This window comes from Lepidochelys kempii, chromosome 2 (genome assembly GCF_965140285.1).
Source record: "Lepidochelys kempii isolate rLepKem1 chromosome 2, rLepKem1.hap1, whole genome shotgun sequence".
NCBI lineage: Eukaryota > Metazoa > Chordata > Testudines > Cheloniidae > Lepidochelys > Lepidochelys kempii.
In genome coordinates, this window is record NC_136381.1 from 156,521,546 (window position 1) to 156,544,861 (window position 23,316).

Consider the following 23,316-nt stretch of genomic DNA (forward strand, 5'->3'; position numbering starts at 1 on the left):
TGACAAAGCCCTGGCTGGGATGGTTTATTTGGGGGTTGGACTAGCTGACCTCCTGAGGTCCCTTCCAACCCTGATAGTCTATGATTCTAGCACCTGCAGAGGAGTGAGTGGCGGGCAGTACAGCAGCCACCGGTGAAGCAAGGAAGGAGAATACAAATATTGCCTCCTGGGCTGCTCTGGGAATAACTGCCCCATTGCAGGAGCGATTGGCCCAGAAAGCCCTAAGCCCGGCTGCTTAGTACTGGACACTGTCTCAGTGGGTCTGGTGCCATCTGCAGCTGGGCAGGTGGAAGGGGCAGGGGTTGCCCCAGAAAGCAGAGCCTGTTGCAGTAGGTTGGGATGGGGAGAAGGAGGAGGGGGCACTGCAGTGGACTCAGTGCTTGCTGGCAATGGGTCCTCTGGACTACAGGGGTCATGCCCAGGGCCATGTTCTCTTCAGAGATGGCTCGGAGGCCCCCACCTGCCATAAGGAGTGCTCCCCGTCAATGACTGAGTCGGGTTCCACCTCAGCACCAATTGGGATGGGGGGATGAATGACAGCAGCAGGGAAGCTCACTCTGAGACCTTCTCCATAAGGAACTCCAGGAGGGGGGCAGCATCGTCTCCCTCTGCTGCCAAAGCCTCCCCAGACAGCTCCGTCAGAGGAACTTTTGTGGGGGCATGGAAATAGGCCCAGTGGCAGCCCCCCACATGCCTTATGGGAGGCCTCCTCCCCCTCTTCGAGAGGGAGGTGCTGGGCCCCACAGCTGGCGCTTGCCATGCTTACCCCCTTACTAGTACCCAGCCCTCCATGGTGGAGTCATTGGAGGGCTGGCTTGCAAGGCATGGTTGATGGGATGGGGCAAGAGATTGAGGGGTGGTCTCCCCTTGATTGGCCCTCTGCTAGGCTCTTGGATGTCACAGCAACTCTGTTCTCTACAGACTACATCCAATGGCCTTTTATCAGCACTGGGGCCCATCCCCTCAGCTGGACATGAGGTGGGGCAAAAATGGGGGGCCTCCCAGATGAAGGCACCAGAGTGGAAGCTTCACAGGTTGCCAAGTCAGGGTCCACCATCGAGGGCAGTTGATAGCAACAGCCATGAGTGGGGGAGACAAAAATGATAAAGGGAACTGTGGGTGTAGGGAAAACAGAGGCTAACTGCTCCTCCCCCGTCACCTACCAGGCTACATGCAGGGCAGGAGGGTGCAGACAAAAACCAGAGGTGATTAACAGAATAAAGAAAGGAGTGTGGGGGCCCAGCAGGCAGTGTTGGGAGAGGGAACTGGCTCCTCTGGCTGTGCTGTGAGTGAGAGGCAGTAATATGTGTGAGATGGGGGAATTCAAACACACTTTTTTGGGGGGGAGAGGAGTGTGCAAGTGCAGGGGGCAAGTGGGCCTGGGAGAGGCGGGGGACAAACAGTAAAGGGCTGGGTAGGGGACAAAGCAAAGGGTCTGGTTTGGGCATGCTAAGGAAAGCAGGTGAGCAAACGACAAAGTGGGGCCTGATCAGGCCTGGGGGGTAGGCAAACAGCAAAAGGTGGGGGGGGGGAGGCAGGCAAGGCAGGGGGAAGTAGGTAACAAACAGCAAAGGGGAAGGGAGGGAGGTAACAACTCCCACCCCATGAAGTGGGAGGGGCAGCGGCAAACTGCAAGGTGGGGAGGGGGACCATGCCAGATTGGAAGGATGTTGCAAAGCGTGAGATGGAGGGGCTGGTGGGCAGGCAGGGGGAGAAGGATGCCCTCCAGCCAATACAACAGGGTTGGGGGAGAGAGACCAAGGGGGCACGTACACCCACTTGTGATAAGAGTTTGCTGCCACAGTCCCTGGGTGGGTGGAGGCAGGCCAGATGGTCTTCAGCCAGAGCAACTGCAGGAAGGAAAATAGAGGGTCTGGTGGGTAAGGCTATTGAATGCTGGCCTGGAAAACTGGATTCTAGCTCTTCCACAGCCATAGAGTTCCTGTGTGATGCTGGGTCAGTCACTAAAACCAAACTTTTCACTGGTGGTCATTAATTGTGTGCGCCTCATTTTCTGAGTGCCTGACTTGACACTGTCTGATTTGGGAAAGTGCAGAGCTACAGCTGAAGTCAGTGGGAGCTGTGCTTTGAACAGTGGGAGTGTGTCACAGGGTTTGCTACTCCCCACTGGGGTACCTCCTTGTGGCTCATCTGGGGATTAGCTCTTGACCTGTCTGACTCTTGGTTGCTTGCCCCATGATCTCCCTCTATCTGAACTCAGGTTATTCCCTCTCTGTGACTTGGCCCCCTGACCAGGTTGCTATAGTTCTCCCCTTTTGGGGTAGCAAATACTCTATCTCCAGTCTTCCTATCCACTTCCCAGTCCATGCCTCTCTTCCAGTGGCCAGCAGGGGAACCCAGGCCTGCCCCACAAGTCCAGAATCCAGCCCAGAGACCCTATGCCCAGCAATCATGGTCTGCTCAAGCTCTGACTCAACTGCTGTTTCCCTGGGCTCTTGCCTACCGAGCCTTGTTCAGGCCTTTCTCACCCCAAACCCTCTGGGTTGACCTTCCTTTCAGGACTTGGATCCCAATGCTTATGCTACTTCTTGGGTTTGCTCCTTCCAGCTCCCCTCCTCCCTAAGGAGTCACTGCAGAGCTCCTCCTAGAGCCCTCTCTTACCACCATTTTGCTCACTTTATAAGCCTGTCCCAACTCCTCCCCTTGCTGGGCTTCACCAGCCATTAGGCATCATTTGACCTTTCCTTTCCTCCAGGTGCAGCCTATGAGGTTAATAGGCCTATTTTACCTGTTCAGGCCTTGTGTGGGGTGAACACCCCATCACACAGTGCAATGTGATGCTGAGTACTTTGAGAGATCTGATCCTAGATGTCTCAAATTGGGCATCCAAAAGTAGGGGATGCTTTTGACCTTCATCTCTCTGTGCCTCTGCTCCCCATCTGTAACATGGGGATAATACCACCTCCTCACTTCACAGAATGTTGTGAAAATTGTTTTTGAAGCACTCAGAGAGCACGTTGATAGGCACCATAAAAAAGTCCACAAGGAAATAAATTAATAATTCCATCTTCACAGCAGGGCTTGAATAGTGTGCAGTAAATAAGGCCTGTGGCGACACACTGAACAATGAGGATACAACAAAATGTTGTATCGCTGCTCATCAATTGAGCACCACATCCATCCTGTGTACTGAATGGGTTTTGTGGACAAAATAGGATGTGACGACGTAGCTAAAGACTGTAGCATAACACACGTGTGCAAGGGTAGTGAATGAAGGTTGCACACGCAGCCTTAATTTGGCATTTCCTACCTTCTGATTTTGCACCTGGAATGTCTTATTAATGTAGTGTGTTTTGTGTGTATTCTAATATATTACAAAATGGAAATTCTCATACAGCATCACATATAGTACCCCATTCTCCAGATCAACCAATTCAGCTGCTATTGACCAGCTCTCCAGAGTGGAGGTATATATGTAAGACGGCATACAGGTATGCTGTAGGATCCCCCCCTCTCTCTAGGTTCTTAAACCAGGCATATCACAATGGATCTCTGTAATGCACATTTTCAATCATGTATAAACTTGCTAGTTAGGAGGACCTTGTTAACCTGATATAATGTTTTACTGCCCGCTCTATTAGCAGCCACTTCAGCTTCTTTGGCAATGTTGTGTGTACTTCCTCTTGTCTCTTCTCATGCTTCTTTTTAATGCTCTGCCATTTGTTTTATACAGAATTTTTACTGCTTTTTTTTTTTCTTGGTGTTTTTGAAGAGTTAACATTTGTTTTGGCTTGTTTCCTGTCTTTCATGCAGTTCCATGTACACACTCATTTATCCAGACTTTTTAGGTTTCTTTGTCTGGAAACCAGCTTCAGTTGTGGCGGTTTCTGTCGTATTGTCAGGCAGAAAAGACCGTCAAATGTTTCAATGTTGACTTTTTGTGGTCGATCTAAGTAGCACCTGAAACCTGTTCTTAAGTTCTGTTTGAAATTGCTGTCATACCGTCTTTTTTTTTCTATCAGCCTTTTACTGTTAGTTTTCTTAATGTTTTTTTTGGGGGGGGGGTTCTTCAATTTTATCCTCAGCCTTGCTGTTGTACATAGGTTTCCTGTGCACAGTAGGCATGAGTGCAAGCCGACAGGTAACTGCATGCAGAATATGCAGCAGCACATAGATAGGGGCTTCTTCAGTCAGTTACAAAATTTGTCCATGTAACTGCATATGTGGTGTATGTAATCTCCTGTTTGTGAAACACTGGTGTTTGTGTTTTACAAAGACGTATAAAGTATTTGTCAGCATCTTTATGTAATATTTCTACCTTTACTTCCTGCGGTACTCCCCTTTCCTTCCCCCGCACCATCCCTTCTTTTCCTTCCTTTTTAGGACCCTTCTCCTCCTCCCTCAACTTCCCCATGCTCTTCTCCTGAGACATTGCCCTTCATCATAGTGTCCCGTCCCCCCCGCCACTTGTTGCTGCTGCAGCTATTGAGAGAGTAGGTGGATGAGGTCACTGGTACACCCTGCTACCTCATCTCCTTCTGTCCCCACCCTTCTGCCTTCTATCTGTGCTGCCGGCCTGCCCTACTCTGCTGCATAGAGTGGGAACCTAAAAGTCTAACAGGGAGAATTAGGAAGAGGACAGGGTAGGTAACTGCTGCCAACAGAGAAGCCAGAGCAGCTCCCAGAAGCCCAGGACCATTCCACTGTCACAGAAGAAACAAGAATTCACAGCTATCCTGCCAAAATTGTGATTGGTGTCAGGTATGTAGCACTGATCCCTCAGGAACCTCTCAATCTTTTTCCACGTTTACCCCTACAGTATTCTGATTTTTATTTCTTATCCTGAAGTTATGACCCTATGAGTGAATATATTGCAAACCTATTCAAAGTGTAAATAATTGTACCCACATAGTCCCCATTAGCCAATATTTTCCTTAAGTTACTGGGGGTGGGTGGGGTTGGGGGGAGATCAGTGTTGCATGTAGTGTGCATGGGTAAAAAGAATCCACACCAAATATCACCACCTAACATTGCTATTCCTTTGAGTGCATTTGTATAGAAAAATTTTTCTTTCAACAAAATCTAAGAATGTAGAAAGGCAGAATTTACCTTAATAAATGCAACACTGATATGTCCTTGTATTCATTTAGGGGCTTCAGCATTAATAATATTCTCTACTCTTTCTCAGAGTGTCACACCTCAGTATATAATTCACAGGCTCCTGGCTAATATATTTTTCAGAAGCTAAAGATGTGTATGCTATTGACTACCCTCCTGTGTTCCAGTGTAGTAGCTGTTTTTAAGGATAGCATAGCTATTGCTACTTTATTAATTAATGCCTTCTGAATTTTGATATCAAATTGCTACCTTTCAGTCATGTACGTTATTAACAAACAGATATCAGAGGCAGCTGTAGAAGAACTCAAGAATTAAATTGTGGTAATGTTCTATGCAGTGCTGTTATAGCCATGTTTGTTCTGGGATATTAGAGATAAGATGGGTGAGGTCATATCTTCTATTTGACAAACTTCTGTTGGTGAAAGACAAGCTTTCAAGCTACGCAGAGCTCCTCTTCCTCACATTAATAATCTTGTAATTAGAAGTGTATAGAAAATAAATGTAAAGGTCATCATGTAATTGGAGAAATGTTTTGGGCCTATTTTGCTCCTGTTGAAGACCATTGAATTATTGCTATTAACTTCAATTCTATTATCTGTTCTGCTTAGGATCTTACTCCACACCCATTACTGTGGCACGCGCACATACCTTCTAGACAAGAAGATTAACGTCTGTCAAGCAGGGTTTTCTTCCTTCTTCCCAAGGGAAATGGGGTGTGTGTGTGTGTGTGTGTGTTATTTTCAATGTAATATTATTAAACTAATATGTTTTGTGGGAAAGCACCAGGTCTAAGAAATGTGCTTTGGACTTGAACTGGAAGTAGTAAGATTTCTGTTTTTTCTTAGTTAAGAGTAAATTCCACAATCTTGGACCCGCCCCTGCAAGAAATGGTTAGTTCCATTCCTCCTGGGCAATAGAGCAGTCAGTCATGGAGGGAAAGGCAGTATTTTAGGTATGCCAGAACATTTAGCACCTTGAAGATAAACACAGAGGCAACTTTTTTTTCAGAAGTGACTAGTGACTTTGGGTGCCTCCATTTATGGGTGTCCAACTTCCTTAAAGGGGTCTTTTTTCCAGAAAGTGATGGACACCCAACCTCGAAAAATTGAGCATTTTTAAGGTGTCTTAAGTCAAAAATGGAGTGATCCAGAATCACAAGTCTCTTTTGACCAGAGACTTTAAAATTGTGGTGGTCTCCCACAGTGAGCCAGGATGAGCATGAAGGTAGTTCAGGGATGATGATGATCTCCCACTGACTCATGTTGCTGAGGAGGAGTCCTGCAGAGTTCTGCACCAGCTGCAGTTTTTTCAGGGCTGATCTTTCAAGCCCAAATAAATAGCATTGATTCAGTCCAATCAGGAAGTGACAAATGAATGTATTATCAAAGCCAGGTCATCAAAAGCAAAGCTGGGATACAGTCTACTAGATAGTGGAAGGCAAATGTCTGTTTCTCACAAAATACTGCTCCGAGAGATCTGTGATGTAATCACTGATGAATCTAGACTGCAGAATGTTTCAAAGATTTGCAGACATGCATCCCCAACTGCTGAAGACATTAAGGTAGGTCTTCCTCATTTATATGTGGAGCTCAGCCAGATAATGTGATAACTGCTTTGACAGTGGTGTTATCTGTATATTCTGATTGACCTGCAGAATTCTCTCTCATCTGCGTATTGTTGATATATGAAATGAAGTTGTCTCACCATGTCACCTATTGGATGCATGTAGGTATTGAATAGGATCTGGGAGGAAACTCAGCCTTGTGGTTCCCCACAGGAAGGAGCCTGATGACAGATGTTTAGTCTTCCATAAGTCTCTGGGTATGACCCTTCCCACAGCTCCCATTGGCCAGGAATGGCAAACCGCAGCCACTGGGGGCTGCGGGGCGCTGTGCCTGTGAGCTGTCAATGTAGGCAAAATGTCTTGTGGCCCGCAACCAGATTACCCTGATGGGTCGCATGCAGCCTTTGGGCTGCAGGTTGCCCACCACTGGCTTAGATGTTCCAAAATTCTATTGTTTCTGTTTCAAGACCCAGGAAGACTTCCTTGGGGGTCTAGGCTCCATCCCTCATTGTGGTTATTAAGCTCCTTAGGCTTGATGGCTTTATTTACCTTCTATGTAGATGTACTTTTCATTGTCCTCTGAGGCTCAATTTACATTGAAGACGCAAGAAATCAGGTTGGGTTTATGCACTTCCCGCACAACACCATTTAATATTTCTATCACAGAGCTATAATTCCTTATACACCACATATACATATACCACCCAGTAATATTAATGACCAGCATGTTACCAGTTTGCAAATTATATCCCCCCTTCTAGATACACATTATGACAACAGTGTGTTGGGAAAATTGAGTGTCAGGCTTGCTGTGAGTTTTATGGTGTACCTTCTGCTGGCAGGCATTGAGGGACTCCCTGGGTCACGCCTTCAGAAAGGATTCAAATAATTTCAAAGTGTTTCCCTGGACCCCGGCCATCTGTTTCAGCTGGGACAGTAGTATCACGTGATTGACCTTATACAATTCAGCAGGGAAGTTTGCCATTCATCCATGGACGGGAAGAGGTTGTCCATTGTCATCCAAATACTGGCTCCTCTTTGGGCCAGATTTTTACAGTTGCTCTGCACCCACAATTGGGGCCACATTTTTCAAAAGTGCTCAGGAGCCAGCAGCTCCTATTTTTCTCAGGTTCCTAAATAGGAGCTGAACTCTGAGAGCAGAATAAAACTACGTAAACATATACATTAAAATATACACCAGTGACAGAACTAAAGTAAGTAATGTTGATCTTTGTAAAAACGACTGTATTCAGACAGTATATTGAAACCTGACTTTCAGAGGTGTTGAGCACCCCTGTCTCCCACTAAATTCAGTAGGCACTGTAGGGGCCTCAGCACTTTAATGATAAAACATGAAAAAGTTGTTAAAATTCAGCCTGGAAAATACTGTGTAATTCATTTGGTTTGCATAATATTTTGAATTTGGCAGCATGTGTATTGTAGTAGACAGAAAATACTAGGCCAGAGCCTCCTATTAGATACATTGGTGTAGCACTGTTGAAGTCAATAGAATTATGCCGACATGCATCATATAAGGTTCTGGCCCAGAGTTGGTACTGTAAAACAAAATGTGACAAACTGTCATTGGTGTATCAAATGTCAATCGTCTTACCACAGGAATGTCTAAAATTAGGGCTCTGATTATGGATACAATACGCTACCATTCCATTTACAACTCCATTGTTGTAAGTTTAGAAGTCATTCAGTGTAGTTATTATATAACCAATGGAGATGAAGTGGAACACCACTCATCCATTATTTGTCATTCTTTATTGGCTGCTTAAAACTTTAACCTGATTTCAGCCAATCAGTGTCTTCAGTTTCTCAGAGGCATCTGACAGGCCTCTGTGGTCTGAGTAATGCCCATGAACATCTGATTTTACATAAAGCTTTTTTTGATCTGTGAAGTTTTGTGGCCTCAGTATTACACCTTGTTTTAAGACCAGTCAAATGATAATTACAAAACCTATCAGATCAGAATACACTATTCAAGCATTTAAAGCTTTTAAAAAACATGTAAAGTTCTATAAATAACCTGCTGAACATCTGAAATTTCAGTTTCAGGAAGTAATGCTTCATGGATATCTAACTCTGTTTTTGAAGCCCTCCCAAATATCTAAAGATAAAAAAGCTACAATAAGAAAAACATGGTTTTATGTATACTATGACTCAGCAGAAAAATCCATTTAGTAACACTTGTTTCTTTCAGATTTTTTAGGAGGAGAGATCTTTCACTGCATTCTCTTTTTAGATGACCAAAATATTTCAGCTGTGACTTACTTTTTTTTTAAAATGCTTTCTTTGTGGGCAGATGGTAGATTGCTACATGACAGTCATGAAAATATATTCTGAGATGGTCACTGCATAGGCATCTAAAATTTTTCATAAACTTAGGTTTTAAAGCTGAGTAAACAACTAATAGAGAATACTTTGATTAAATTTAACCTTCACATCTGTCTGCAAGTGGTCTGTGATTTTTCTTCAATTCATTTTAATTGTAAACTATTCTCCAAATATTCCCTACAACTAATTTTTGGGCACTTAGATTGTTTCTAACCAATTAAATGTGGTTATTTGATATCCAAAATTCAAGCTATGTTTAGTTTGATTGGACATACAGGTCACATGGTACTGCTTCTGTTCCCTGACTAGGGCACTGATCCTAAATTCATTGAAGCCAATGAGCTTTTATGACCCTAGATGAGTGAAAAATCTTAAAATCAGGCTTCTGCTATGAACATGTATTTATGAACTCAAAATCTTCTGACTAAAATATTCTCCAGTTTTCACTTAAAATTTGCTGTATCTGGGAGCCATTATGCCAGCAAATTCATTGGCTAGAAGAGATGTGAAAGGCAGACTCAAACTATCAGGAAAGCAAAGTGTGACGTTACACCCCATATTCTTCATAGAAATATTTTTATGATGGGAATATGGTATAACTAGATGTTTTATGCAAGATGGGTCATGTGTGGTATCATTGAAAAGGTTATGATCTATTGAATGTGTTTATCCAACTTGTACATACACCTCTACCCCGATTATAATGCGGTAAAGCAGTGCTCTGGGGGGGCTGGGCTGCACACTCCGGCAGATCAGTGCGTCAGCGTGTCTGGCTCTGACATGCTGCTCTGAGCAGCGTGTTAAGGTGCCGGGCCAGGGCCGAGGGGTTGAATAAGGGGCAGAGGGTCGGGGGGGGGGCAGTCAGGGGACAGGGAGCAGGGGACTTGGATGGTTCGGAGGTTCTGGGGGTGGGACAGTCAGGGAACGGGGGCATTGGATAGAGTGTGAGAGTCCCAGGGGGTCTGTCAGAGCGCGGGGGTGTGGATAGGGAGTGGAGTACTGGGGGTGATTAGGGATGGGGTGTTGGATGGGTCGGGGGCTCTGAGGGGTCAGTCAGGAGGCAGGAAGTGACTATTAACAGAAATGCTCGAGGCCAAAGCAAATTCGATATAATGCCGTTTCACCTATAACACGGTGTCAAGGTTCCCTCCCCACTCTGAACTCTCTGGCACAGATGTGGGGACCTGCATGAAAAACCCCCTAAGCTTTTTTTTTTTTTTTTACCAGCTTAGGTTAAAACTTCCCCAAGGTACAAACTATTTTACCTTTTCTCCCTGGACTTCATTGCTGCCACCACCAAGTGTCTAACAAAATATAACCAGGAAAGAGCCCACTTAGAAACATCTTTTCTCCCCAAGCCCTACAGCTCCTTTCCTGGGGAAGGCTTGATAAAAATCCTCACCAGTTTGCATAGGTGAACACAGACCCAAACTCTTGGATCTTAAGAACAAGGAAAAAGCAATCCAGTTCTTAGAAGAATTTTAATTGAAGAAAAAGTAAAAGAATCACCTCTGTAAAATCAGGATGGTAAATACCTTACAGGGTAATCCAATTCAAAACAGAGAATCCCTCTAGGCAAAACCTTAAGTTACAAAAAGACACAAACAGGAATATACATTCCATTCAGCACAACCTATTTTATCAGCCATTTTAAACAAAACAGAATCTAATGCATATCTAACTAGATTGCCTATTAGCCCTTTACAGGAGTTCTGACCTGCATTCCTGCTCTGGTCCCGGCAAAGGCAAAAACACACAGAGAGAACCCTTTGTTTTCTCCCCTTCCCTTCTAGCTTTGAAAGTATCTTGTCTCCTCATTGGTCATTTTGGTCAGGTGCCAGTGAGCTTATCTTTAGCTTCTTAACCCTTTACAGGTGAAAGGGTTTTTTCCTCTGGCCAGGAGGGATTCAAAGGTGGTTAACCTTCCCTTTATATTTGACACACGGTAAGATATTTTTTTTGGCTCCCAAGGACCACGTTATATCTGGGTAGAGGTATATGTATCATTTCTGTATCTGAAGTTAGGAATATTGATATTAACAATTACAACTGTGTGTGTGTTTGCCTACTGTCTCGTGGGTGTTCCCCCAGTCAGCCTCCTGGGCCATTAAGAAGAACAATAAGACTCGGAAATACTAATTTCCTGTCTTCCTGGGAAGCTCTCAGTGTTGCAGTTTTAACGCTACAGGGTCAGGTGATTGTGTCACCTGGCAGTAGACCCTCATCTTGGGCTTTTAGTCTTTTTTTTTTTTTCCCCCTCAGTCTGACCCCACAACCCCTCTTAATGGAAAAAAGATTCCCGCCTTATGTAAATTCTATTTAAGGCTTGGGGGGGGGGTAAGTCAATCAGGACTCTTCTCTATTGCTTCCCTGTCCAAGAAAGAAGATTCCTTCAGATGCCTTTAGCAAAAGGAACTAAGCTGAGGGAAAGGCAAGGGCTGAGTTCAGGCTGAGACAGGGGTCTTGTCTGCAAAGAGAAATAAGTAGAACTCTAAGCTACAGAATCTCTGCAACCTGCCACAAACAACATTTGGGGTGAGAAATAACATTTTGTAACCTGTTTGAGTGTAATAAACTTAGTTTGTGTGCTCTGTTTGCTAGCCCTTATCACTTAATTTACCTTTTTGTAGTTAAATAAACAAGTTTTATTAAAAAGCCAGCTTGTGCAATTCATGGGGGAGGGGGCAAAAAGCTGTGCATTTCTCTCTCCACATTGAGGGAGAGGGCAAATTTTTGAGCTTGCACTCTGCAGATCTTTCTATACAGTGCAAGGTAATATTATTTTGGATTTATACCCCAAAGGAGGTGCACACATGAGTGCTGGCCATGCCCCTAAGTCCTCCCGCACAGAGCCGATTTCAGTCTGTCTGCAGCTGGGTGTGGCTTTACCTGTGTGTCTGTGCGCGCTGGAGAAAGCTTGAGATCCTAGCACAGCAAGAACCAGGTGAGAGAACCCAGGGCAGTGGAAAGGGCAGGCTCAGTGGGACTCCAGCATATCAGGTGACACCACAGGAGGGTGGTTCAACCCATAACGCAAAGTGAATTCATACTTTTTATTTTTTCTGAAGATTTACAGTATTTTGGGCAGTATTTGCCCTGCATTAATTATATGTTACTTCCCCCTCTGCATCTTTTTCAGCTTTTCATTGTGACTTCTCCCATGCCCTCACATTAGTTTAGGCCTCTGCTACTCAACTTTTGAGGTTAGAACCTCATAGAGAATTACAAAATTAGGTTCTGAGGATGTGATAGACAGAATCTTCTTTAAACCGTTAATTAGCACAATTTTGACTGTAAGTAGCTGTAGCTTATTGAATATATAGCAACAACTAATGTTCGGATAATCACATTTTCACTAAGAATCATTTATTTATGTCTTTGATCTTTTTCTAAAGATGTGAAATTATGCAATTTATTTGTACTGATTGCCAGTGCCTACATTTGCCATATGTGATATGCGAAGGTTAAATGAACTCTCAAGTTATTCTGTATTACAGAATTGTGGATGGTTAGCTGAAGCAATGCAGAGTATTTTGTGATACAAGCACAGAGGATTCTGTGATATGGAGTTGAGGAAAAAACAGGTGGTTTGGAAGTTGTATAATAGACTAAAAGTAGTAAAGCACTCCAGGTATAGGCCATTCATCTAAGGAGAGGGCTGCAGTGGAAAGTTAATGAATAAAAGTCTGTCTTGAATGATACTCAGTGAAAGTAGCTGAAGTCGCAGGATTTTTCAGGGCCAACTTCAGCCCATCTAAAAGACTAGAGATTTTTACCCATTCCTGAATAGTGAGCAAAAAATGTCTGTTTTAATCCTCTCCCCTGCAGCAGTTGAGCACAAAACAATAATTAGCTCAAAGACTTATTTTCATGGCTTGATAAAAGCACAGATTTGTCACTTTTTTTGAAAAAGGAAAGCTACTTTGAAAACAGTCTGAAGGTGCAAATACATAATTTCCTTGCTTAGATTTATTATCGGGAATAACTGTACCAATTTATTCTTCCCCCCACTTATTAGCATATAAATATATAGCAAAGTTCTTAAAGCACATTTAAATGGTTATTTTTTTATATTTTCCTCATGCATGTATTTTATATATATTTTATGATTACATTGGTGTGAGGATTTTCTTAAGCCTACATTTAAAATAACTACTCGCTGTGTTTAACCCCTCCTTGTGGCTCAAATAAGCCAGAAAAGATGTCTGGTAACTGCTCAAGTTGAATTCAACTAAATACGTGAACACTGCTGACTAGAGTTAGGTCAAGTGTTTCCTTAATGCTCAGCTCAAAAACATGAGTAAAAAAATCCTATTCCATTCTGTCCCAGTTTTTATAGCCTACCCATCACCAGGGTATTTGAGCTCCCATAAAACCATCCATTAGATACATGGGGTGGGGGAGTGTGATAGAGTGGACCTGGACCAGGCCCAGAGATCCCCAGCTGGAGGCCTTAGAGTCCTACCACACCCCATCCCAGAAAGGTGCAGAGGCGTTGAGGCCTCCAAAGGGCCTAGAGAGGCTGTGCAGGAAACAGTAAATTTGAGAGAGGCTACAAGGAGCAGCCAATCAGGGCCCAGCAGGCTCACATAAAAGAAGCTGCAGAGCCGGTGTCAGTCAATTCCTTGATGGAGCCAGAGGAGCATAGATAATGCTTCTGGCTGGCCCAAGGGAGCTGGAGTAACACAGACAGGCCAGTTGCTGGCGGGGACTGGGAGAGCAAGATTTAGGGCTCCTGGCTGGCTGCTGGGACTTGGTTGCTGTATGCCCTGAGGTGAGGGTGCGTCATTGACAAAAATGCTGAGGCTGTGGGGTAGTGGCTCAAGGAATTGTATCCGTTTAGTGAGGAGCTAAAAGGAATGCAGTGTCGTGGCTGCTATTCATAGGGTCCCTGGGCTGGGACCTAGAGTAGTGGGTGGGACTGGGTCCCTCCCATCTGCCACAGATGGCGCGGCCTTAATCCCCGAGAGGGGAGCTGAACTCCTCTCTGAGAAGAGATTGAAGACCCTGAAGGAGGTCAGGGATTGGACTGTATTGGACTTTGATATACCCTTGGAAGGGGAACTGAACTGCTGAGTGGCCCAGCTGGAGAGCTGGTGCCAGAAGGACCCAGTGAGGGTGAAACCATTGCCTCTAGGGAGGAAGCCCTGGGGGTACAGCTTGATACTAGGGCCAGGACTGTTTAAAGACTGAGCCTGTGGAGGAGATGTCAATGGAGGGGTATTGGGATAGGCCGCTGTTGGACTGTATATCCCAGAAGGGTCTGTTTTGTTTCATGCATGCAGAATGTGTGTGACTTGGCTGGAGGGCTGACAAGCCACCATCTGGGGTCACCACAGACAGAGAGGTGCACCTGCCAGGGGTGCTCACGAGAGGTGGGTGCCACCCTGTTACAGGGAGTCAAAAAACTGTATTTATAAAGTCTGGGGGAACTTCTTCTCACTGGCAAAAATAGGACATATAATTTAATGAAATTACATCAAAGAACTGAGATCAGAATCTGACCTCCTGGCTCTGTCCCTCTGTACTGCCCTGGCAGCACAAAGGGGTAGGGAGCAGCCCTTAAGAGGGCAGTTAGGGTCCCCCCCCCCAATGTAGGAGGAATGCTTGGGTGCTGTAAAACCAGCATAGCAACCTGCTGTCACCAAGGCATGGGGGGAATTCCGGGTCTTGGCCTGGAGCAGGAGGAAGTGGTAGTCCACTGTAAATAGCTATAACAAGGGTTAAAACTGTAAAAAGCTCTATTGCAAATAGGCTAATAATGCAAAATCCCTCCAAACAAGTCAGGAACCACATTGTTTGTGGAACCTATTCTAATCTGTGCCAGGAAATTACCAAGATCCTGCTAGTGGAAGCCGGGATCCAGGCATTTCTGAGATAATGACTACCATGGCTGTCATGATACCCGTTGCTTAGTCTCTGGCCTGATGTAATCGCTAAAGTCCTCACAGGCAGTATTAGTTTCTTATGTTCCTTGTGTCAGCAGCAGAGACGGGAGCTTGCAGTGGATAAGAGGAGAGCTCTGGCTCAGCCCTCTGCTCTGAGTTGCTAATCCAACTGTTGCAGACCTCAGTAAGAGCTGCTTCTCCTCAGCCTTTTACTTCCCTTCTGCTTGAGAAAATTTCTTTGGCTGTTAATTTATTCAAAAGTTCCCTGGTGACCTTTCCTTTGGTTACTTTCTGAAGAAGTGGGCTCTTGTTGCTCTGGCAACTGGAACCAAAAAACAGTGCTCCAACCAGAAGGCTTTGGGGGAAGATTTTTGTGCTGGAGATGCTGCTGCAGGTGCGGTTGTATTTTTGTGAATTCTTGGACTCTGCAAAGAAATGCTGTTGGTGCTTATAAACAAATAGTGGATTGCTTACTCCTTGGAGCAGATACTATGTACTTCAGGTACTCCATATGTCTGGTGGCTGCCTAGACAATGGGCCTCAATACTTATTGAAATCTCTGGTCACTACTGGATTATTTATTACTGTCTTATTTATAACATCCCTATGAGAGGTTACAGGGGATAAATAAGATAATTTAACGAGTTTTCAGCACTGACTATTTTGGTGCAGCTCATAGAGGGAAGATTCTTCTAATAGAAAAGGTGCTTCAGCGTATTTCATTCTTGAGACTAGAGAACAATGCTTATCCGATATCAGGGGGCATGAGTTCTGCTATTACCGCTACTTTTGGTTTCTGCTGGTATAACCCACGCTAGGAGCGTGTGGTCTTTAATCCCTTTCTGTGGCTGATCCATGTGAGACTAATGAGCTTTCTAGAGGTGTGTGTTAGGGGACTTAGTCCTCTAGCTCAAATGATAGTGGCTCATGCTCATAGACCTTGAGTTCAAACCTAATTTTTGGCTCAGGGCAGGTCATTTATGCTGACGGTGAAATGCTGGCCGCACTGAAATCAATGGCAAAACTCCAGCTGACTTCATTGGGGCCAGGATTATACCCTTCAAGCAAGTCTCTTGAGCTTTTGTAGACTACAGTAGGTGATAAATCTTTATCCATGTCAATGGCAAAACCCAAGCAATCTCTGTCCCAGAAGTGATGATCTGAGTTGCATTTTCATGAAACTGAAACTCTGCTAAACATGTTGCGGGCTTGCCTTTATTTTAAACTGTTTTCAAAGAAAAATATTTTCTACAGTTGAACAATGTGCTATTTTATTATGAAAAATAAGTTTATTGAAATTTTGCTCTAATATAAATTCAGGAAAACTTACCATTTTATCTATAGCATAACATTGCACATTTAGAGTAGAAGGCTGTTTGTAATGGAATGCTGTTTTCTTTCCCCCAAATGGCACAACTTTTATTCCCCATCATATGAAAAGGCACTCACTGAGGTTTCTGGTTTCATATGCAAATCTCTGCAAAAGAGAAAAGTATCTGTCTTAAATAGTTCTACAAAACAGAATCTTCCACAGATTCACATAGGTCAGTGCAAATAACTTTCTTCTAACTTAGAACAGTAATAGCAAGAACAGTGAATGTAGCCTAATTGTTATGACGTTCATAGCTAGCATAATTAGACAGTTTGTTTTTGTAAAGTAATCAAACAATACTAACTAAATATTCTAAATACTTGAAATTTCCTTCCAAATATATACACAATACTGAAGTTTTTCCTTTATTACTTCTCAGGGTTTTAAAGATGCAGTAGCTAGCTTGGTTAATTTTGCTCTTACTTTTAAATGTTAATATGTTTTTGGAAATGAGAACTATAAGCTTTTACTCCTTTCCCTGGGAGCTTGTTCCTGATTGGCTACACTTTAATTAAAGATGTATCCTAAATTGTTCCCTGGAACATGCCTGTAGGTCTCCCACTGCAATCAGCGCTAATCTCAGTTGCTTTGAGGACAGACTTTAGCTGTATATATGTACTGTTGCATTGCACATTTTTATTAGAAAGGTGTGTTTGCTCAATCTGTGCAAATGAAGGCGCAGCTTCAGTGGATTTTTTACATTCCTGAAGCAGTAAAACGATAAATTTGGGCTTCATCCAATGTTCATTGAAGTGTGGCAAAGCTTCCACTGAAGTTAGTGGTACGAGATCAGGGCCTTAATGCAGTAGAAGCTAGGCCCTAAGGTACCACAGTGATATCCATGATATGAATACTATCGCCGGCTACATAGCATAATATTTAATGTTTATTGTGAAGTTCACTTCCTACTTAGGGTCAAAAGTAGGAGCGCACAGGCCTACTAAAAAAATCTAGAAAAGGCAATTGCATTGATAATGTCTCCATTAATATAATTCTTGGTCTGTTGTATGTTGGAAAGATTTCTTACTCAAACATGCTTTTATTTTTTTTTTTTACCATTGAGTTTCCAACTGATGTTACATCAAGCTGTATTTGACATCACCAGTCCACTCTGCTCATCAAAGGACAAAACTGTTATGATGTCATGGAGAGCAAGTGACATTGTACAATAGAAAAAAAGGATAATTTCAGTTTCTCGCATATAAAAGTGGTCAAAAAGCTTTTGGATAAGGTTTAGAGAAGCAGTTTCTCAGCACCTTAAAAGATTGCTTCTTGGGATGACTTGATTAGAGCACAGAACAGTAATAGTGACCTTAATATAATTAAGTTCCCCATCCTTGGGGGATGGGTTGTACCAAAAGATAGCCTCGTGACACTAAATGTTAGAAAAGAGGATTTGAAGAAAGTGAGTAAACTAGTCAAAAAGGTCCTAGTGGCAAAAGTGAAGGTGCTAAAAATCCATAGGGCTAGATCCACTGACATAAAGCAGCCCTTTAGCCACTTGAGAATTTCCTCCATTTAGGAGAACCCCTGGATGGCAGGCAGCCACCCTGTGGCACCCCTCTCGGGGGGGGGGGGGGGGGGGGGCTCAGCGAGGGCATGGCTGGGGAAAAGGCTGAGAACCCCATTGACTCCTGACTTTTAGACTAGCTCCTTGAAGCGATGGGTGGCCACCATAACATTTTACACCAGGGACTCAGCCAGTAGCCAAAGAGCACCAGGGGTGGTGGTGGTTGTAAGGTGTTCCTTTGCACACCATTACTAAGATATGCTGACCATGGACTGGCCACAGCTGAGGAGATAGATCCTCAACTCATTAAACATATTTAACAATGACTGAGAAAGCAAAGGGAAGCAGGAAGGCCAGGAAAAGAACAGCATGAGTAACTGGGAAGGTTGAAGAGTTCGTTAGAGCCAAACAGGTGCTGCAATGCTTGCCTCCTTACTGGGGCACAGTTAAAGGTATGGTGGATTCTCTGTAGTACATAGTGTGGCTTTGGGTCGGGGAGCAGAGGCTGTGTACAATTAATAGCCTTAACTTTTCATTTATGGTTGGAATGTTATGAATAGAGCAACCTTAACTGACCTCCAATGCAGTGTTTTTCTGAATATATAAAATAAATTAGGGCTATAAACCCATTATAAACAGCCAGTAACTAATGGGGTTAGGAAGAAACTTCTCTGATGGGCAGATTATTCTTTCACCTTTCTTTGAGATAACTGGCATTGGCTACTACTAGAGACGGGATACTCCACTAGTCTGATCTTTTGTGTCAATTTCTATGTTCCTGTGTAAAGCCCTGAGTCAACAGGACAACTAACAGTGTCTAAAATTAAGCACAGGCAGGATCAGGGCTAACTTGTATAGATAGAAATATAGCTGGGAGAAAATTTCTGGCAAACTTATTTATTGAAAAAATGTAGTTTTGGGCTGACCAAAGCTATTCACAAATTTGGGTCGAATTCAGCAAATAGTTTTGACTGAAAAACCCCACCTCCCCCCCCCCCAAAATTTTTTGTTTCAACATTTTTCAAATCAAAACTTCTTTACTTCATTTCAAAATAAGTTTTTCTTGTTTTTGAAATTTAGCTAGATTTATTTCAAAACCAGAAAGTGCAAAAAACCCCACAAAAGCAAAATGAACCTGAAAAAGAAGAAAAAATATTAGTTTGGGGTTGAATGAAATATTTTGTTCAATCTGAATTTTTTTTTAATTTTTGGTAAGAAACTGAAATTTCCATTTTGGGTTGACCTGAATGAAATTCTTTCCTGATTCTACCCCCTTCCCTTCCCTCCCCCCCCCCCGCCCCAAATCGGTGACTGAATTGCAAAATCAGGTTCCCTCAGCTCTATATAGAATACTTCTAAAATGAGTAACTCCTCAAGAAAAGATCACATGCAGCTCATTTTTCTTGACAAGAGTGACTAAAGTCCTGAACAAACTTACACACAAACCAATATTTCCAATTTGCTACATTTTGACAGGCGTAGAAGAAAGTGGCATACCAATATTCTTTTGAAAAGCCCAAAGGGTATTTAGGTGCTAGATTCTATGCCAAAGTTTCAAAATGACAAGCTGGCTTTTGCCCCAAAAATATCATCCACGTATAACCAAATCTGCATTTTCGTGACCAAGTTAGACATTTACATGAGCAAAAAGATACTTGCAAATATAGGGTTTGCCTGTACAAACACTGGTACATAAGAGCTCTATTGGCACTTGACCTGTCTCAGCTGAATCCTAACTGAGCACATTTATCTTAGTTATAAGTAAACTATTTTTGAAAGTGTAGCTCTCTGACTCTTTAGGATTGGCTATTTTTGGTATCTATAATTTTCCAGGGTCAAATTAAGCTACCGAGTGGCTGAAATGTTTGAGTTCAACCTTCTGTCAAAGTCTAATGAAACTTCTTTTCACAAAGAGTTCTGTTACTCACTCCTCTTGTTGCCTTTGGCATTTGGTCCATATGTTAACCACCCGCGGTGTAAATCCCCACTTAAAATGAATCTGACATCTTGTTTTCAATCAATGTCACAAAAATTGACATTAATCCATTTTTTGAGGTGGGAGAATCCTTTAAGTGTTGAGCAGATCTGTTCTGATATGGTCTGCTTGTATGGGTCCTTGGCTCATTTGCCTGTCCTGTCATCAAATGTAGGCTTCTCAATAGAGAGCTGGAGGCTTTCCAAAACATATGGGAATTAAAACAAAACACAATAAAACTCCCCTGCCCTTCTTCCTTCAAAGTCAACCTCTCAGATTGGGAGGTCTGGCAAGAATCTGATCTTATCCTTGCACCCTGTAGTCTCAAGATCAAAGCTGGATCACTTTTATGTGTTTCTCACACCTCTAACCTGAACCATTGTAGCTGATTTGGGTAGACTTTGGATTTCTGATAGGCCCTTTCAGTAATCTGCTGACTAGAAATAAACACAATATAAATCTCACTGGGTGGTTTTATAAAAAGCCAGAATAATTTCTACTAAATTCTGTTACAAACTTTTCCCTTCTGCCATACACTATTCAGTTACGTGCAGTTTATTGCTGGTATTATTGATGTAACTTACTGTTTTCTATAGCTCCCGTGACCATAGTATCTAAATGCTTCTGAAGCAAATGCAAGCTGCATGGTGAGGTCTCTAGTGGACTTCAGGGATCCTTCTCCTTTTCTCTCCTCCCTGATCCTTTATTTTTACCAACCCCCCCATTCACCTATCATCCAGGTTATAATGAGAACTTTCTGAAAGCGTGTACCTTAAAGACAGTCAGATTCTGCAGTAGGCTGACCTTCTCTAGGAGCTTTTCCCACAAACCAATCCCTTGGATGGAGATCACTGTCTTTCCATCTGTCAGGTACTTCTTCCTGGATTTTGCAAGCTGCCGTGTCTGAAAAAAGAAAAGGAGTACTTGTGGCACCTTAGACTAACAAATATATTTGAGCATAAGCTTTTGTGAGCTACAGCTCACTTCACTGGATGCATCTGAGAGGAGCACAGATGTGTTTAGAGTTGTGAAGGGGTCAGCTCACTGCTGGCACCTTCTTGTGGCCAGGATTTGCATAGCCACTCTGACTCCTCTGGTGTCTGCTGCTGATTGCTCTGCCTCTGTAGTGGCCTGCCTGTTTCTGTTCCTCCAGCCAGGTCATTTCAAAGCAGGGGTGACAGTAACATTTAACACTTACTGTCATAAATATAAAGGGAAGGGTAAACCCCTTTAAAATCTCTTCTGGCCAGAGGAAAAAAAATCCTCTCACCTGTAAAGGGTTAAGAAGCTAAAGGTAACCTCACTGGCACCTGACCAAAATGACCAATGAGGAGACAAGATACTTTCAAATGCTGGGAGGAGGGAGAGAAACAAAGGGTCTGTGTGTCTGTCTATATGCTGGTTTCTGCCGGGGATAGACCAGGAATGGAGTCTTAGAATTTTTAGTAAGCAATCTAGCTAGGTATGTGTTAGATTATGATTTCTTTAAATGGCTGAGAAAAGAATTGTGCTGAATAGAATAACTATTTGTCTATCTTTTTTGTAACTTAAGGTTTTGCCTGGAGGGGTTCTCTGTTTTGAATCTAATTACCCTGTAAGGTATCTACCATCCTGATTTTACAGGGGGGATTTCTTTATTTCTATTTACTTCTATTTCTATTAAAAGTCATCTTGTAAGAAAACTGAATGCTTTTTCATTGTTCTCAGATCCAAGGGTTTGGGTCTGTGGTCACCCTATGCAAATTGGTGAGGCTTTTTATCCAACATTTCCCTGGAAAGGGGGGGTGCAAGTGTTTGGGAGGATTGTTCATTGTTCTTAAGATCCAAGGGTCTGGGTCTGTAATCACCTAGGCAAATTGGTGAGGCTTTTTACCAAACCTTGTCCAGAAAGTGGGGTGCAAGGTTTTGGGAAGTATTTTGGGGGGGAAAGACGTGTCCAAACAGCTCTTCCTCAGTAACCAGTATTTGTTTGGTGGTGGTAGCGGCCAATCCAAGGACAAAGGGTGGACTCTCTTGTACCTTGGGGAAGTTTTGACCTAAGCTGGTAAAGAGAAGCTTAGGAGGTTTTTCATGCAGGTCCCCACATCTGTACCCTAGCATTCAGAGTGGGGAAGGAACCTTGACACTTACCGGGGCCGGCTCTGGCACCCGGAAGGGGCAGAGCCTCAGGCGGGGGGCGGGGGTCAGCATCCCCCAGCCAGCCCGCCTGTGCTGCCCAAGGGTCCAGGGCTCTGGCCGCTATCGCGGCCACCAGAGCCCCGGGCCCTTTTAAATTGCTGGCCCGGGGCAGCTGCTCCTTTCGCGCCTCCCCCCCCCGCAGCGATTTAATGTCAGCTGAGTACAGGCCGGAACTGGTGGCCACTTTTTACCAGTACGCCATAGCGGCCCATACCGGCTTACTTTCACCCCTGCTTCAAAGACTTCCCCTTCCAGGATAGCTTAAAAACAAAAAGCAAGGAGAACTTACACAAATAAACTGAGTTAGTAAGAGAGAGCAAGGAATAACTCTGTCTCAGGGTAGATCAGGATCAAGCCCTCCCTTACCTCAGGGAGGGACTGTTCGACAGTGGTTGTTAGGGGAGTTCCTGCCTTCCCTTGGACCTCTCCTCAGAAGCTGAGGATTGAAGGTCTGTTCCTTCTCAAGTCTGCCACCAATGAGCTGCTCTGCTTCCCTTTTAATTCCTCCTGTGCATCTCTTGCAGGTGTGGCAGGTTGCAGCTGGCTGATGCCAGAGTACTCCTTAGCCTCTTGTTGTCCAGAGTGGGATTTGTATACCCTATCACACACCTTCACCCTCAAGATGGCACCTGGGGAACTGGGGCCGGTTGATTGTGCCATGCCTTTCCCGGGGGGGGGGGGTGGATTTGGCATTTTGGTTAGCTTTTCCTGCTCTATGCTGAATTTGGAAGTTGTATGGCTGCAGGGTCAGGTACCAGTGCATAAGCCTGGGGGTTTGTGTCCTTCATAGCATTTAACCACCTTAAGGGGACATGATTGGTGACTAGCTTGAACAGATTTCCCAGGAGGTAATAACAGAGAAGTCCATGGCCCACTTCACAGTGAGTCTGTCCTTTTCTATCATGGAGTATGCCTGCTCCCAAGAGAACAATTTGCAGCTCAAATAGAGTACAGGGTGTTCCCCTCCATTTGTTTCCTGGGACAATATGCACATCGTCCCATTTCTAAGATGTTGGTTTGCAAAATGAACTCTATTGAGAAATTGGGACCGAACGGGACAAGCTCTTTACATAAGTGGTCTTTCAACTTCTGAAAGGCCTTTTCCCAAGTCTTAGACCAGTGAATGTTCTTGGGTCTACTGTCTTTAATTAGGTTGGTGAGGGGGGGCTGCTATTGTCAAAAATCCTGGCACAAATTAGTGGCAGTAGCTTGTGACTGCACAAAACCTTCAGACTTGTTTGTTTATGGCTGGATGAGGGCATGCTTTGGGGGCTTGGACTTTGTTCCGGAGGAGCTCGATTTGGGCCTTCCCCAAAGTATGTCCCAGGTAGGTGGTCTCTTCTTTCCCAGTCATACGCTCTGCTAGGTTTGCAGTTAGCCCATCCTCCTGTAGGGACCAAAGTATGG

At 43.8% G+C, this 23,316-nt stretch overlaps 1 protein-coding gene across 4 annotated transcripts in view; it reads left to right on the top strand.

The window, feature by feature from the left end:
• Nucleotides 1-4,487: 4,487 nt before the first annotated feature.
• The window catches only part of LOC140907185 (uncharacterized), a 128,125-nt gene continuing 109,296 nt past the window's right edge, over nt 4,488-23,316 (top strand). For 2 of the 4 annotated variants that reach the window (XM_078851653.1, XM_078851654.1), the window contains exon 1: nt 5,810-6,640. In XM_078851653.1, coding sequence (XP_078707779.1) covers nt 6,573-6,640 — 68 coding nt within the window. In that variant the 5' untranslated portion in view covers nt 5,810-6,572. The other 2 variants (XM_078851655.1, XR_013635362.1) reach the window with 2 other exon arrangements.